At 45.1% G+C, this 15,112-nt stretch overlaps 1 protein-coding gene across 1 annotated transcript in view; it reads right to left on the minus strand.

Moving 5' to 3' along the window:
- The window catches only part of TRIM62 (tripartite motif containing 62), a 115,563-nt gene that overhangs the window by 44,400 nt on the left and 56,051 nt on the right, over nucleotides 1-15,112 (minus strand). Inside the window, exon 2 of the mRNA XM_078643016.1 lies at nucleotides 7,117-7,212. Coding sequence (XP_078499142.1) covers nucleotides 7,117-7,212 — 96 coding nt within the window. The remainder of the gene's footprint in view (nucleotides 1-7,116; nucleotides 7,213-15,112) is intronic.

Here is a 15,112-nt window from a genome sequence, read left to right on the forward strand (position 1 = left end):
TTCAAGGTTACGGTCAGGGGGTGGTGCATCGCCAAAAGCTCTGGGGTACTGAGGGACATACAGCGTACACTCCGGAGGTTGGAGGATAGCCTGCGGACACTGGAGAAAGACATGGTGAACGGGGATCCAGGAGCAGCGCAGACAGAATTTAGGGCCAAACTATCGGAATATGAAGCGGAGGCGCACAGAGAAGTGCAGTTTAGGGGTAAATACTGGAAGGCCCGCGCCTATAATGAGGGAGGTAGACCTGGTAAAGCGCTGGCCACGGCAGTTCGAATGGCGCGTGGCTCGAACACCATCTTGGAATTACACACAGCTGACGGGGGGGTATGTAGGGATTCAGCTGGTATACTGAGCACACTTCAGGCACACTATGAGCGACTTTATACGTCTCGGACGTCTGTGGCCTTGGGCCTGGATGATTTTTTGGGGGATGTCGCACTCTGTTGGCTGAGCGATACTCATCGACAGTTCCTGGGAGCCCCACTTGAGGTGGATGAAGTGAGGGACGCCATAATGTCCTTGGGCACAGGGAAGGCACCTGGTCACGATGGGCTTCCCGCGGAATTTTACAAATGTTATGTTGACATCATGGCGCCTGTCTTGCGTGAAGTGTTCGAGGACGCTTTGGAAGTGGGTGTCCTGCCGAGATCCATGAGAGAGGTTGTAATCACATCATTGCTTAAGCCGGGTAAAGATGCCACACAGTGTGACTCGTATCGCCCCTTATCACTGTTAAATTGTGATGCCAAAATTTTAGCCAAAGTGCTCGCTACGAGGCTCTCGCTACTCATGACCACACTCATATTGCCTGATCAATCAGGATTTGTCCCTACGAGATCTACCACACACAACCTCCGCACGGTTTTCTCTCTGATTCAAACGGTTAGTCCGGAGATACCGCTCGCTGCAGTCTTTTTAGACGCATCGAAGGCCTTCGATTCCGTAGAATGGGGGTTCTTATTTGCAGTGTTGCAGAGGATGGGCTTTCCCCCAATCTTTATGGATTGGGTGCGCCTACTATACACGGCTCCGAAGGCGAGAGTACTGGCGAATGGTCTCCTAACTGACACTTTTGCAATAACGAGGGGTACCCGACAGGGATGCCCCCTCTCCCCTCTGCTCTTCGCCATGCGATTGAGCCGCTGGCCTGTCGCATTCGGCAACTGCATAAAGCCAGCGCCTTTAACTGCTTCCAAAGACAACTTTCTATTTCGTTATACGCTGACGATGTCACGTTATATGTCAAAGAGCCCCAAGTCACCTTGAATACTTTGCTGCGGGAATTTGTCGCATTCGGAGGCCTGTCTGGCGTATCTATCAACTGGAGTAAGTCCCAGTTTTTTCCGCTGACACCTGCGGTTTCGGAATTCCCACTCGATTACCCTCTTGAGTGGTGCTCCTCGGAGTTGCGCTACTTGGGGATTCAACTTTCGAGAGACAAGGGCGACACGCTGCGGATGAACTATGGCGTGGCTATAACTAAACTAGCAGACTCGGTGACCCGATGGATCAAACTACCTTTATCCTTGGCGTCTAGAGTCTCCCTCATTAAGATGGTGGTTCTGCCGCGTTTTCTATACATGTTCCTCAATATACCATACCACCCTGGTGCTTTTTTCTTCAAAACGTTGCGCTCCGAACTAATAAGACTGGTATGGGGGGGGGGCAAACAAGCGCGACTTCGGTGGGCAGTTATGTCACAACCTTATCATAAGGGGGGGTTCGATATCCCTGATTTTGAACTTTATTATCTGAGTGCGCAGGCACACTTCCTGCACTATTGGGTGAAACCGGCTGCCTTCATGCCACAAATTGCGGCGGAAGACTGGATTGCCCACCCTCTGCCACTCTCTGGGGTGATTCATGCCCCCAGCTCGGTACTGGACATGCAGGCAAATACGGTCACTTGTACAATGGACGCATGGCATAGGATAGGGAAACGTTTACAGACCCCGTTGCTTTATACAGCACGATTACCCTTGACTTATCACCCACATATGGCGCTTTATCAGGAACTGGGTTTTCGGAACATGTGTCGCCGGTTGAGAATCCAGACATGGGGCGATCTATTCCAGGATGGGATCTTTCGCTCTCCGGAACACTTCTTTGGGGACATAGAGCCTACACCCCTGGAGCTGTTTTATTTCCTACGGTTGCGAGAGGGCCTGAAGACCGTCCTGCCGCAATACCCTCGTGAACCCCCTAGTGTAGCTCCGCTTACAGTTGTACTGGGTAGCGCGGATGGTACACATCTAGTCTCCAATATATATAAAACCCTTCGGACGGAACTGCCGGTTGTGGAGAGCACGGCTAGAGCACACTGGTCCCATGACCTTGGTAGAGACGTCACAGATGACCAATGGGAATACTGCTGTAACCTATCTGGGGAGGTGATGTCTAGCTGTCGCTTTAAAATTATACACTACAAGTTCCTCCATCGGCTGTATTACACGCCCGCTAGGAAAGTCCGATTCGGCTTGGCTGACGCAGATAACTGTGAGAGATGTGGACAGGAAGGGGCGGACTTCTTCCATTTGGCATGGACTTGCATGCAGGTGCAGGAATATTGGTCGCAGGTGTGCGAGGGCCTCTCTCCAATGCTAGGCACTGCGTTGGTATTGGATCCTCTACTGTTTTTACTGGGCTATACGGCGCACATAGCGAGGAACGTCAGGAAATACACGAATGTTGCACTGTTGCTGGCGAGACGACATCTGGCCTGCAGGTGGGGGCGGGGTCGGGCCCCTAAATTCAAAGACTGGTTACGAGATATGTTATATTGCCAGGAACAGTATGGAATTTTCTCTGAGTTGCTGCCTCTGGCATCTAGGCCGGCTGACATATGGGGTCCTCTCCAGACATACCTTCTCCTAATAGCATCACAAGGGACAGTGGGTGATGAGGTGGCTGATGAGATCCCATTAGTGGCTTCTGGATAGATCTTGGAGCTGTAGGTAGGAATGGAGCAGGGGAATGGTGAGGGGCCTATTAACCCTGCCACTGTCATCCAATTGGTTGTATGGGTACCCGCTCGATCACCGTTACAGTGACTCTGATGGCTTCTGTGGGATGGACGGTCTTGCGCTATTGTGACTGCTTTGTGTTGTGTAAATGTGTCACTGATCTACTCTACCCTTCCCTAAGCTGCCTTGTATCGGTGCTATGTTGACACCCCTGTTGACAGATGTGGCCTTGTATTACAGCAGTCCTGTGCTATATGTTGATAATAACTGTTATAAGGGCTCTAATTACACATCCCTCGCATCAGATGATATGTCCCCGTATATTGTTGTCTAATTAGTTACGAACTTGCGATACCCCCTGTCACGGGTAGACTCCTGAGTCACTGCTGTGTTGTTACTTGAGTCCATGATGCTCACTTATTACTCTTTGTTATCACTGGTACCGCCTTCGAAATGTATGTGTATCGCTGCCGGCCTCATACGGTTGTAGGCACACTGCTGTGTATGTAACCTCACTTAATAATAAAAGTTTATAACCAAAAAAAAGAAAAAAAAAAAAATGTACTGGAAGAAAGCCAGAAAACTGCTTTCAGCTTCAACATACATCTTGAGGTACAAATTCGATTTGTCTCGAAAGGTAGTCAGTGAAGGATTCCCTACAATAAGCCCCCCCCCCTCCATATCAAACATACTCTGATGTGTCACTAGTAACAGTGTGCTGTGGACAAGACAGGACATGCTAAAGGGGCATCCAACAAAAAGGTGGCAACAGGAGTAAACCATGTCAACAACAGCACCAAGGACTGCAGAACTGGGATCGACCTAGACTTGTCACCCAATAGCTGGCAGCAGTGGAGTTGTCACAAAGTCCCACCACTATGCAAAATTCCTCTAGTCCCAGAAGCTTCTGGAATCACCAGAGGGAACCAGTCTTGTTGCTCATGAAGGTATCAGCTGTCTGTGCATTTAGTGTGGAATTGTGGGATTTGCAGTCCAACCTCTGTAGTTTGTCCCTCTCATTCCTTGGTGACAAATCTGTTTTCCCTCCAAATTTCTCCTTTGCTCTGTGCTTAGACCTGTGTGCTAAAATAGTGCACCCCCAGCCACCATTTTGTGTTCACATGTCAGTGAGGCCAGCCCCCCTGCTCCCCCCCCCTAGCAACAGGGATTTTCTACATCAGAGGGTGCTTCTGTGAGCAGTTTAAACTGTATTTACTGGGGCCTGTGCACTTCGTTTTTTGGCCAGCAGGGGGAGTAAAGCTTTATTCAAACAGTATTGTTAGATTTCGAGTTAGTGAAGCGAGTTAGTGAAGCCTTTACCTGCAGAAGTCCAAAGTTGTGGATTGAGCCTGTCTGTCTCCTAGGAGATTTTGAACAGGAGCAAGCAGCTGCCCAGACCCCACACCCAGGCCAGCAGACCATTGGCTATTCAGCTACCAGGCAAGTCTGAGCCCTCCTCTCACACCTGCCCAGGCCCCTTAAGGCCTTGCTGGGTGCACCCCAAATCATTCTCCTCCATCTTGTGAGTTGCAGCCTACACATGCCCCAGATTGCAGTGAGCAGAGTCCAGGAAGTGGTAAGGAGACAGACTAGTGCTGTCTCTTCCCAAGACAAAAAGTTGTTTAACCCCTCCCTCCTGGTGACGGAACCGCTCCGTCACGCCCCTCGGGTGGGCTGTGCTGGTGATGGAGCGGTTCAGTCATGGCCCGGCCGCCACGCCTGCGCGGCGTGTTCTATTGAGCGGGCGGGCCGTGACGGAACCGCTCCGTCACAAGCACAGCCCACCCGAGGGGCGTGACGGAGCAGTTCCGTCACCAGCGGAGCGCCGCGCGGCCCCCCAACCCCTTAGCGCTGCGGCGGAATTGCCGCCGCAGCGAAAGGGTTAAAAAACGATTTTCACTTTGTGTTTACGTTCTATGCCTGTGGCTGTTACAGTTAAAAATTGTAGTTTTAGCCTGCCTGTAATTGCATATTTTATCACCTGTGTTGTGTTTTAAATTTGTGGTTTTCCCTGCCCATGATTGCCTCCATTTAGTGTGTTGAATTGTGGGATTTGCAGTCCAACCTCTGTAGTTTGTCCCTCTCATTCCTTGGTGACAAATCTGTTTTCCCTCCAAATTTCTCCTTTGCTCTGTGCTTAGACCTGTGTGCTAAAACAGTGCACCCCAGCAACCATTTTGTGTTCACAAGCCAGTGAGGCCAGCCCCCCTGTCTCCCCCCCCCCCCTCAGCAACAGGGATTTTCTACATCAGAGGGTGCTTCTGTGAGCTGTTTAAACTGTATTTACTGGGGCATGTGCACTTCGTTTTTTGGCCAGCAGGGTGAGTAAAGCTTTATTCAAACAGTATTGTCAGATTTCGAGTTAGTGAAGCCTTTACCTGCAGAAGTTCAAAGTTGTGGATGGAGCCTGTCTGTCTCCTAGGAGATTCTGAACAGGAGAAGCAGCTTCTAACTCCCTGGACAGCAAACCTTGTCTGAGGTTGCTGGGACCTTATATGGTCTGCTAGTGGTTGGCACATGTGTACACTGATTGGTGGTTGTATCTGGTGTTTCTATTGGGTTAGGGTTAATGTCCTCATTGGTTGGGTATTTGAGGGTTCTGATTGGTTTCTCGGTCTGTGATTCAATCATTGTAGGGTTGGGGCTAGGGTTAGGATTTCTATTTGAAGTAGGGACTAGGGCTTCCTATGTTATTGGGAGTAGGGTGGGACTATGGCTAGGGTTAGGCCTTTAATTGGAAGTAGCTATTTAGGGCTTCTGGTGTGATTGGTTGTTGGACCAGTTGTGGGACTAAGAGTAGGGTTAGGCTTTCTATTGGAAGTAGGGACTAGGGCTACCTGTACCATTGGCTACTTGGACTTGGGTTGGGACTAGTGGTAGGGCTAAAGCCTTTATTGGACGTAGAGATCAGGGTTTTTGAACTGATTGTGTGCTTGGACTAGGGCTAAGATTGTCTGCAAGGTCCTGGTCTCCTATTGGTTCTAGATGTTAGGGCTAGTGTTGTGATTGGATAGTGTTAGGGCTAGGGTTCCCATTGGCTGAAGGGGTCACCTGATTACTAGGGCTACAAAAAAGGCCAGGCTTAGGGCGTCTCAGTCCGGGTGTTTAGGCTAAGGGCGTAGAGGACAAGGGTAATTGCCTGTTTGAGCATGTTACGGGCGGAGAGGACAAGGGTAATTGCCTGTTTGAGCCTGTTCGAGACAAAAAAAAAAATCCTTCACTCTTTTATCCCTCCACTATCCTTTTTCCAATCAAAATTAACAGACTAACATGTTCACTTCTCAAATTCCATATTCCATATTCAACTATACTAATATACTGCCCAAATAACTGAATAACATATCTACTACATATTTATACTATACTAATTTTCAAAACTAATCCTTTATGGGTTCCGGAGTGTTGTGCTACTCGCCAGAAAAGCGCTTCAACACCCATCAGGGGTAACAAGTGCTATATGAATGCAAATCTTTCTTCCCCTTTTATCCATCCGCTATCCTTCTCACTCCAAGAAACAGACTAATATCCACCACTGAAATTACCTCATATTTCACCATATTAATTCACCACTAATCCTTTATAGGCTTCCTGAATAGCATGCGTCAACAAGCGAGCGAAACATAAATACAAACCTTTGTCCTCCTCTATCCTTCTGCTATCATTCCAAATCCAAATAACTGACTAACCTATCCACCACTTAAAATGTACTTGCATGTTTCACTATACTAATTCAACACTAATCCTCCATGGGTCCCGGAGTAGCGTGCTACCCGCCGAAAAAGCGCTTTGACGCTTCGTCAGGGGTAGTAAGTGCTATATAAATGCAATTACAATACAATACAATACAATACAATGATAAGGTGACTAAATGAAAGAGGTTTATGATGTATTATAAACAAAATGTATTCTGCTTTTACAGATTTGTTGTTTTGGCATAAAACAAAAAGGTTATCAAAATGTTAACAGATGTACAAATTGTTACATTGCTACTACTAAAGTAGGGGGTGAATAGCTCCTGAACTGCAATAAATGTTGAATGTGCAAATGCAATAAGATTAAGAATAATTATTTGGACTGGATGTACTTTAATTTACTCAGAACCCTTCCTAAAACGACTGTGTAACCCAGTTTAGCCTTTTCTAACCCTTACCTTGGTCTCTGCAAGCTGGCGCTTTAGGAGCTGCATTGCCTCAGTGTGTCCACGTTCGCTGTCTTGTAAGGCGCGGAGCTGCTCCTTGAGTTCCCGCTGAAATGAATGAGGACAGTGGGTTATATCCCTAAGCTGTAGAGACCGATGCACACATTAGGCAGGCAGGGCAGTCAGGCCTTAATGTGAGGGTTGATTCCATATTCACCCAATAGGCACAGTGTGGTCCAGACCTGTGATCTTATTTCTGAAGTACAAGTGCTCAACACCCTAGAACATTATGCATTAAAAAATAGTAAAGTAATAGTGAGGTTCCCACAAGGGACTTTCAACAGGTTAACAATGTCAAGACAGAAAAGGTAATTTTAAAGACCTCGTTTATAATGTTGGTTAATGGCGTTGCATAGAATTTAATCTAATCCGTTCACTTTTGTAACAGTCACTCAGGATAAAACCTTATACATTCTACAAACCTCTAAACGTTCAACAGCCAAAGCTGCAGTGGGGAACAGAATGGATATTTAACCCCTGTAGGGGAGGTATCGGCATCCGGGCCTGCCTTTTCCTCACTACCCACTTATGTCATGGTACTAAAGAGAGGATCAAGACACAAAAGACCAGAGGTTCATATAGGCTTTACTGTAGAAGACTGAATTACAAGGGAGTGATTTAAATACGTCTCCAGGACTATAAAGATTGGTATGGCAGCAGCCTGCTACGTAACACCTACGGAGTGCCATTTACTGCACCTAAAGAAAATACAAAGCTGTTCTATGAATGCACAAGGAACAAGGGCAGGATACAAGGAGTATGAACATTTCTGCTAGCTGGAAACCTGGCTTCATATAATCAAAGAACAAAGCCCAGTCATAGCTGGTTCCTTGTCTGGATCTTCCTCCATGTAATGCCTCTTCCTAGAGGCACATGAAGGTCTAATGCAGTGATAGCACAGGACGTTCACTTGGGCAGGAAATGGGATAATACTTAGAATTAATAAGCCACATCAATGCTTGATACTTCGAATTACACAGTCAACAGACTGTTTACAGGGGCCATCGAAAACGGAGTATGTTATCAGCATCCTGAAAAGTCTTCACATGTTATCTCACATTAAGGAGTCTGTTGATGCTAACAGACCAGGGGTTATTGTTGTTACAACATCATTAACCTAAAATATTTAAAGAAGAGCTCCATAATTACAAAACACTCTACAAACATGTGGCTTTTCATTGCCTCCATCGGGCATAAACGTTAAAAAGTACTTGCCCAATTTTTACAACTCGATCCTATGGTGTTCAACCACTTTCCTTTCAACTGGTCCTTTGCCTTTCTCCAAACAAACCAGAGAAAGTCAGACAATCTGGAACAATGCATTCGGACTCACATCTTCAGTCCCTAACTCAGCTATAGCTACTCATATTTTGCAAATTATTGGCATACTATATATAATAAAGCAATCCACATCAACATTCATTTTGTGGCAGTTCCCGAGTCAACTGCTGCCCAAACACGATGTTCCTAGAGAGTCCCTCCCCCTCCCAAAAAAAGAGAATACAACGACACTGGGAGATAAACCTTCTCCTTTGACATCATCCCTTTGACGTTATCTTCTGCCTCCAACTAAGACAGGTCCCCATCTCTCACCAACTACAGTCAAGAACTCAACTCATCTTCTGATCTACTTTTTTATTTCCGGATCCCTTTTCGCCTACATTTGTCAAGCTCGTTTGCTCTATTACTCCACTCGTGTATTCATGGGTCTCTAGTTCGCTACAGTCTTTTCAAAAGAACCTCTTTATTTCATGCTTGCTGCGTTAATACAAAGGCACTTATGCCTTAGGTACATGCACATGTCTCCATAATTTTACTGGCCTGTATAAACTGTTTCTATACTCCTAAGAGCTAGGTTCACACTATATAAACAGTCCAAATAAAAATATAATGATGCTACAATTTGTAAAATTATAAACAAAACAATTTGGCTCCCAGATTACCGTATTCATGCCTGATTTAGCTTGCTCCTGGACATGGTGTGCATAGTCTTACCAGAGTTATCTTATTCCAGCTCGCCTTTAATCCAGGTTTAGTCTTAATTCGACACCCATGTCACCACGTCTAAGCCTCGTTTCAAGCATCATAGTTTGATATTTTTTATCTGTGCTACAAGATATTATGGCAACGTTGGTTGGACATTGTATCACGCTATTCAGTAGAAGATCCTGCTATTGTGTGGAAAGACACTGTGGATACCTACCGTGCTCCAGCATCTATCTCAACATTGAACTGTCATCGTACTTATCTTTACTGCAAATTCTAAATACATATATCCTATCCAGATTGCATAGGTAAGATACCAAATCAATAAGAGCAGACACAGACATTAATAGGACAACACCAACATAAATGCAGAGACAGCATGACCCTAAATACCCAAGGGAATCATTCACCAGCATCCCTGAAAGGTACATTATCCACCTTTGGATAAGCTGCAAGTATCACAAGCTAGGTGGTTCCAAACCGTACTGCCACAAAAGCGGGATTCTTGATTCCAAGAATATCATGCTCATTAATAATTTGGTTCAGGTCAACCTACAGCCTGGGCTCATCTTGTGGTTACAACGCTGTTCACTTTATAAGTTTGCTTTAAGGTCATTTCGTTCTAGCGATTGGCAACGTCTGACCAAGGTATGTAGAAACCTGCAGTTAGTAAATGGCGGATTATCTGATATTAAACTGAACAATTAATAAGAGTGGAGGGTTATTCCAGAAGTCAATGGGCAAGGGAAGGTTGTGGGATTCTAGTGCTCAGGTAGTCAACGGAAGTACCAAAAAGGGACATTTGGCACTGCAGTTCTTCACATGGCGACGCAAGAAGCCTCAAAGGATTCTCAGAGCCTTCTAAGTGTAAAGGGGCTGTTCACAGCAAGGTGCAAACCATCTAACTCAGTAAATTTCATGTGGCAGGAATTGGGTGTGCGCCTCAACGCGAACATTTGTCAATAATTTTACAGAAGCATTTCTTCAACTTCCAACCTCCATCTCTTTAATCAGCTTCTCTCTCTTTCGCAGACACCCCACGGATCTGCCAAACCAACAGTGGCGGATGCCCCTTATCGCACCTGGTGGCCAAGAAACAACCTTCCCCTGCACCTCTGGACTGCTCCATCGCTCCAGCAATTCACGAAATAACTTTTACCCTCCACACAGTGTGATTACTGCGTTTTATAATGTTTCATTGATTGATGCCAGTATTTGCAATGTACTGGCATTATGACCTTAAGGGACATAGGTCACCACCCCACAAAAAGTGGCACAAAGTGAATCGGGCATCATGGAGAGGAAGAAAGATTTTGTGAGACTGCTGTATTCTCCTTTCACTGTCTGCAGACTGCACATTCACTGTGTAAGCTGTCAGATATTGACAGCGTACAGTATGTGAATGGTTACCGCCTGTCCTTGTCAGCAATCAACCATGGCATTGTGAGCAGCGATAGGTGGGGAATCTACACTAAACTTCCATTTCGATTTAAAAAGGGTATGTAGTAATGTGTATGTAGTATTAGAAATGACAAACGACAATCACAAATCATAGTATACTTTAGTATATTATAAATACTTTGCATACACACCACCACCTGAACTGGGTTTAAGGATGCTACGTCGTTTTTAGCACAAACCCCAAAAACTCTAATCTGGATTTTTCCAGCGAGCTAAATTCTGTAATCCTTTCTCCTTGTGCCCTAGCTGCTTTAACTGCAAACATTGGGAGCATTTAGAAACATGGTAACCCAAGATTTAAATACTATTCCATGCTAAAAAGTGGCAGGTAATCCAACCTCCGAGGCTTTCATGGCACATTCTGTCAGCGCAGGTCGAGTTAGTGACCTGAAGGGATCTGGGCTTCTATGCAGATCTCTTGTAAGCACTACTGCCTCAACAAATGTGCCTCTTTGGCCAACAATTATTTTATGGCAATGGCCTTCTTCGCCAATGCAAAATAATTAGGATTGGATTCAAGAGAGACGGTGCAGGAGAACACATCACAATAGAAAGTAACAAAATACTTTCTCAGTACCTTAAGTTCTCCCTCCCTGATAGGTGTCCTCCCTCCCGGATAGGTGTCCTCTATGGAGAGACCCAATCCACAACCACCAACTGAATCTTGAAGGAAAAGTAGTCTATTTATCTCCATTGAAAAGTAGAAACCACGGTCATGCAGTGTAACTTGTGGTCCAAGATCTGGAGATCATGGGCCTGTCTTTTCTCCAATGGGTCAAATGTCCTGCTAAAGCAGGTAATTCAGAAAGAATTCCTATTGTGGTGAGAAATAATACTATTCAGTTACTAAAATGTGCAGTTCACTTGCATATTAGTGTTGAGAGTACAGCCCTATTTTTTATTTAATATACTTTTTCCAAACTACATTACATACAAACATATAACATACAGCCGTCATTGTTTTGTCGTTACAGGGTTTCAGCCCAAACTGGCTGATTTAGTGGCGGCACCATTACAGATTATACATGCTTGGCTGTCCCTCTATCCACTTGTCCCATTCAGAGTAGGGGAAAGCGTATGTGGAAAAATTCACGAAAGGGTTTCAAGCTAGACTGAGCCCTACAGCAAAATACATATGCAAGCCACAACCGGCCTTAATCCTCATGAAAACAAGAATCAATCAGGTTCAGCAGCATTCTTTCGATCACACCACTAAAAGAGGATTCCGTGGAGGCGAGGTTATGCACAGGCATTAGTCTGCACTCTAGGATTTGGACATGTTCAAGATATAGCCAGATTGTTTAAAACTGACTCTTAAACGCGGTTTGTAAATAATGTACTATAATGCCAGCAACTGCGGAGTCACAATGCAATGCTTCATGCAATATTTTGTATCAGAATAATAATTTATCCACTACATAGACCCACAACTATATTGTAATTTTAAGTATACATTTACTATATTTAATTCTACTTATAATTATCTCCCACAGTAAATGTGGGAGGGGGTAGGAAACAGTAAGCATATACATACCTAGCAATGGAATGGTAGGTCGATGCAGTGTAGGTTATATTCTTATCGGTTGATAGAAATGACCTCGATAGTGTTGCACAACTGCTTGGGGTGCAGCCAGTGAGGAGTGATGGATGATGGCATATTTCAGTGGTATCACACTGCTTTCATAGATACCAGAGCAGTTTTTTTCTTTTTAGGATAAAAAAAAAAATTGTAGTTTGTGCTCATTATGTGTAATAAAAAAACGGCAAGGGTAGGTTTCTTAGGAGCCGGTTGCTGTAAACATGTCAAGTCTAGATTACCCTCATGCCTCGTTCTTCCATCATGCTACACTCTCCCAGACGTGCAGGTACTTTTCATTCCTTCCTTCGGTCCGGTCCTACCTGGGAAAGTCTATTTGGATTTGCTCAAGATGCAGTACAGACGGTTGTTGGACTTGGCCCTTTTTGCAGGGTCATCCCTGAACATTTTACCTTTCAGGACTCTGGTCACTTTAGCACTGCTGTCCAATGTAAAGTGCGTGTGCTCTCTGTGGTAAATATGGTAAGATTGGTCTACACATGTTTGACACATTTAATTTACCTGTCAGTCCCTTGTAAAGTGGTATCTCAGATACCTAGGGTCATTAAATTAAATGCTACTGGTGGACTTGCAGCGCTGATTGCACCACCCACTTAAGTAGCCTTTGAAACCTGTCTCAGGCCTCTGCCATTGCAGGGCCTGTGTGTGCAGTGTTACTGCCGCTGTGAGGTGGCACCTAAAGTGTATACCATGCCTGCAGTAAGGGGAAAGCACCAGGTCCGGACGGGGTCCCAATTCACTTTTTTCAAATGGACCCAGTTCTCTGGGTCCCTTTGTTGACAAATGTTTTTAATAAGATTGCCGCATTGGGTCCCCTCCCATCATGGAAGATGAGCCTAATAGTCCCAATTTTCAAAAAGGGAAATCCTAAATATTACAGACCCATCCCCCTCATTGACACAACTGCAAAATTGATGGGTCATCTCCTTCTGTGCAGGCTTGAATCTTGGGCGTCTGATAGGAATTTTTTAGTGTCAACCCAGTATGGCTTTCGACAGGGGAAGGGCACCGTGGATCAGTGTTTGAACCTTGCTCTTATTATGGATAAATATGTGAGGACCAAGGGTGGGAAACTATATTCAGCCTTTATGGATTTAACGGCAGTGTTCGACTGTTTCCCACCCAAAACTCTGGGATATTATGTTACAAATGGGATTGGACCAGCCCCTAATTGATTTCATTCGGCAACTGTACTCCGATGCTTCTGTATCCGTCTGATATGGGAAAAATGGGGAGAGAACCCGCTCGTTTAAGATCCTAAGAGGGGTCAGGCAGGGCTGCGTCCTCACGCCGTTTTTATTTTCTATTTACACAAATGGTGTGGAGGACATGCAAGGGGGAGGGTCTTTGGATGTCCCCATGTGTGACTCCCATCGGCTCCCTATCTTGGCATATGCCGATGATGCCGTACTCCTTTCAAGAACTGGGGTGGGGCTCCAGCGGCTGATAACAGCAAATGCAGCTTTTAAGAGTTCGCTGGATCTAAAGGTAAATGAAACAAAGACATTCATTTTAATTGCAGGGGCAGGGAAAAATGATAAACCACCACAGTTTTATATGGACTCTAAGAAAATCAAAGTGGTTAATACTTTCTCCTACTTAGGAGTTCTTTTTCATAACAATCAGTCCTGGAAACAGCAGGTGGAAAGTAGAGCATTGATGATGAATAGGAGCTTAGTGGCATTAAAATGTTTTACTAAGCGGTTGGGTGCCAGACGTCTGGGCACTATAAAAAAAAAAAGATCTATCAAGCCAAAACAATGTAGGCTGTGACATACGGCTCAGGCGTATGGGGCATGGCTCCGATTGAATTACTACAGCTAGCTGAAAACAACTTCCTGAAATCTTTGATCTCTCTTCCACAGTCATACTTTAATTATATCTCTCACATCAAATCAGAAGTCCCATGTATCACTGATTCAATTAGTTTGGCTCCACTTATGCCGTGGTTCTCGATTTGGCGTAGTGACACAGTCCCTCTGAATCAATGAATCATTACCTATGCCGGGTTGCATTGTATTTTATTTATTTATTTTAAATCAGTCCCAAATGCATTTACGTGTTTCGCAGTAGCAGCCTTCCTTTGGGCATGTATGAGGAAAAGGAAATATGCGCTTTAATATTGAATTGTGAGAAACGCCTATATGTTTGCAGATTATTAGTTCTATGTATTTTACCTGAATCTTGATTAAGGGGAGCTCGGTTTTATGAAAGTATTGTGATTGGTTATATTTTAACTGTTTTGTACGTGATTTTATGTACTTTTATTAATTCTATATAAAAGATCGAATAAAGTTTAGGAATTAAAAATGTGTACCATGTCTGTGACCCCCTTTTACTGCATGTCAGTCACCCCTAAGGTAGACCCTAGCTAGCCCTATGGGCAGGGTGCATTGTAGGTAAAAGGTAGGACATGAACCGTAAGTGTGTGACATGTCCTGGTAGTGACAAACAGCCATTTTGGTTTCTCATTGCTGTGAGGCAGCCCTCCCATAGGAATGCATTGGGGATTCCCTGATAAGTGTTTCAGTGGTAATTCCTGAAATGCGAAGAGCAGCGGGGTCAAGTTTGGTATGGTTGGAATAGGAATAATAAATGCTGCGCAATGGTGTGCGCATATTTATTATAACTATTTTAGAAATGCCACTTTTAGAACTTGGCATTTCTGTGTGCTATGTGCCTGCCTGCCAGATGTGTATTGCATGTCTGGTGTTGGAGTGACAGTGGTTGGGGAGGCGTGTGTGGCTCCAGGGAGGGCAGGGTAAGTCAGCGCTAGGGTGAATGGGAGCTCTGCATTTGGAGTAGTGGGAGGAGTAGTCCCCTGACACTGAATAGGTCTGTGCCTGGCTGGGTGAATGCTGGCTCTGCCCCCCTGTGGTTGTCTGATGACCGAGCTCCCACTTG

Source organism: Lissotriton helveticus, chromosome 5_1, assembly GCF_964261635.1.
Source record: "Lissotriton helveticus chromosome 5_1, aLisHel1.1, whole genome shotgun sequence".
In the NCBI taxonomy this organism is placed as follows: Eukaryota; Metazoa; Chordata; class Amphibia; order Caudata; family Salamandridae; genus Lissotriton; species Lissotriton helveticus.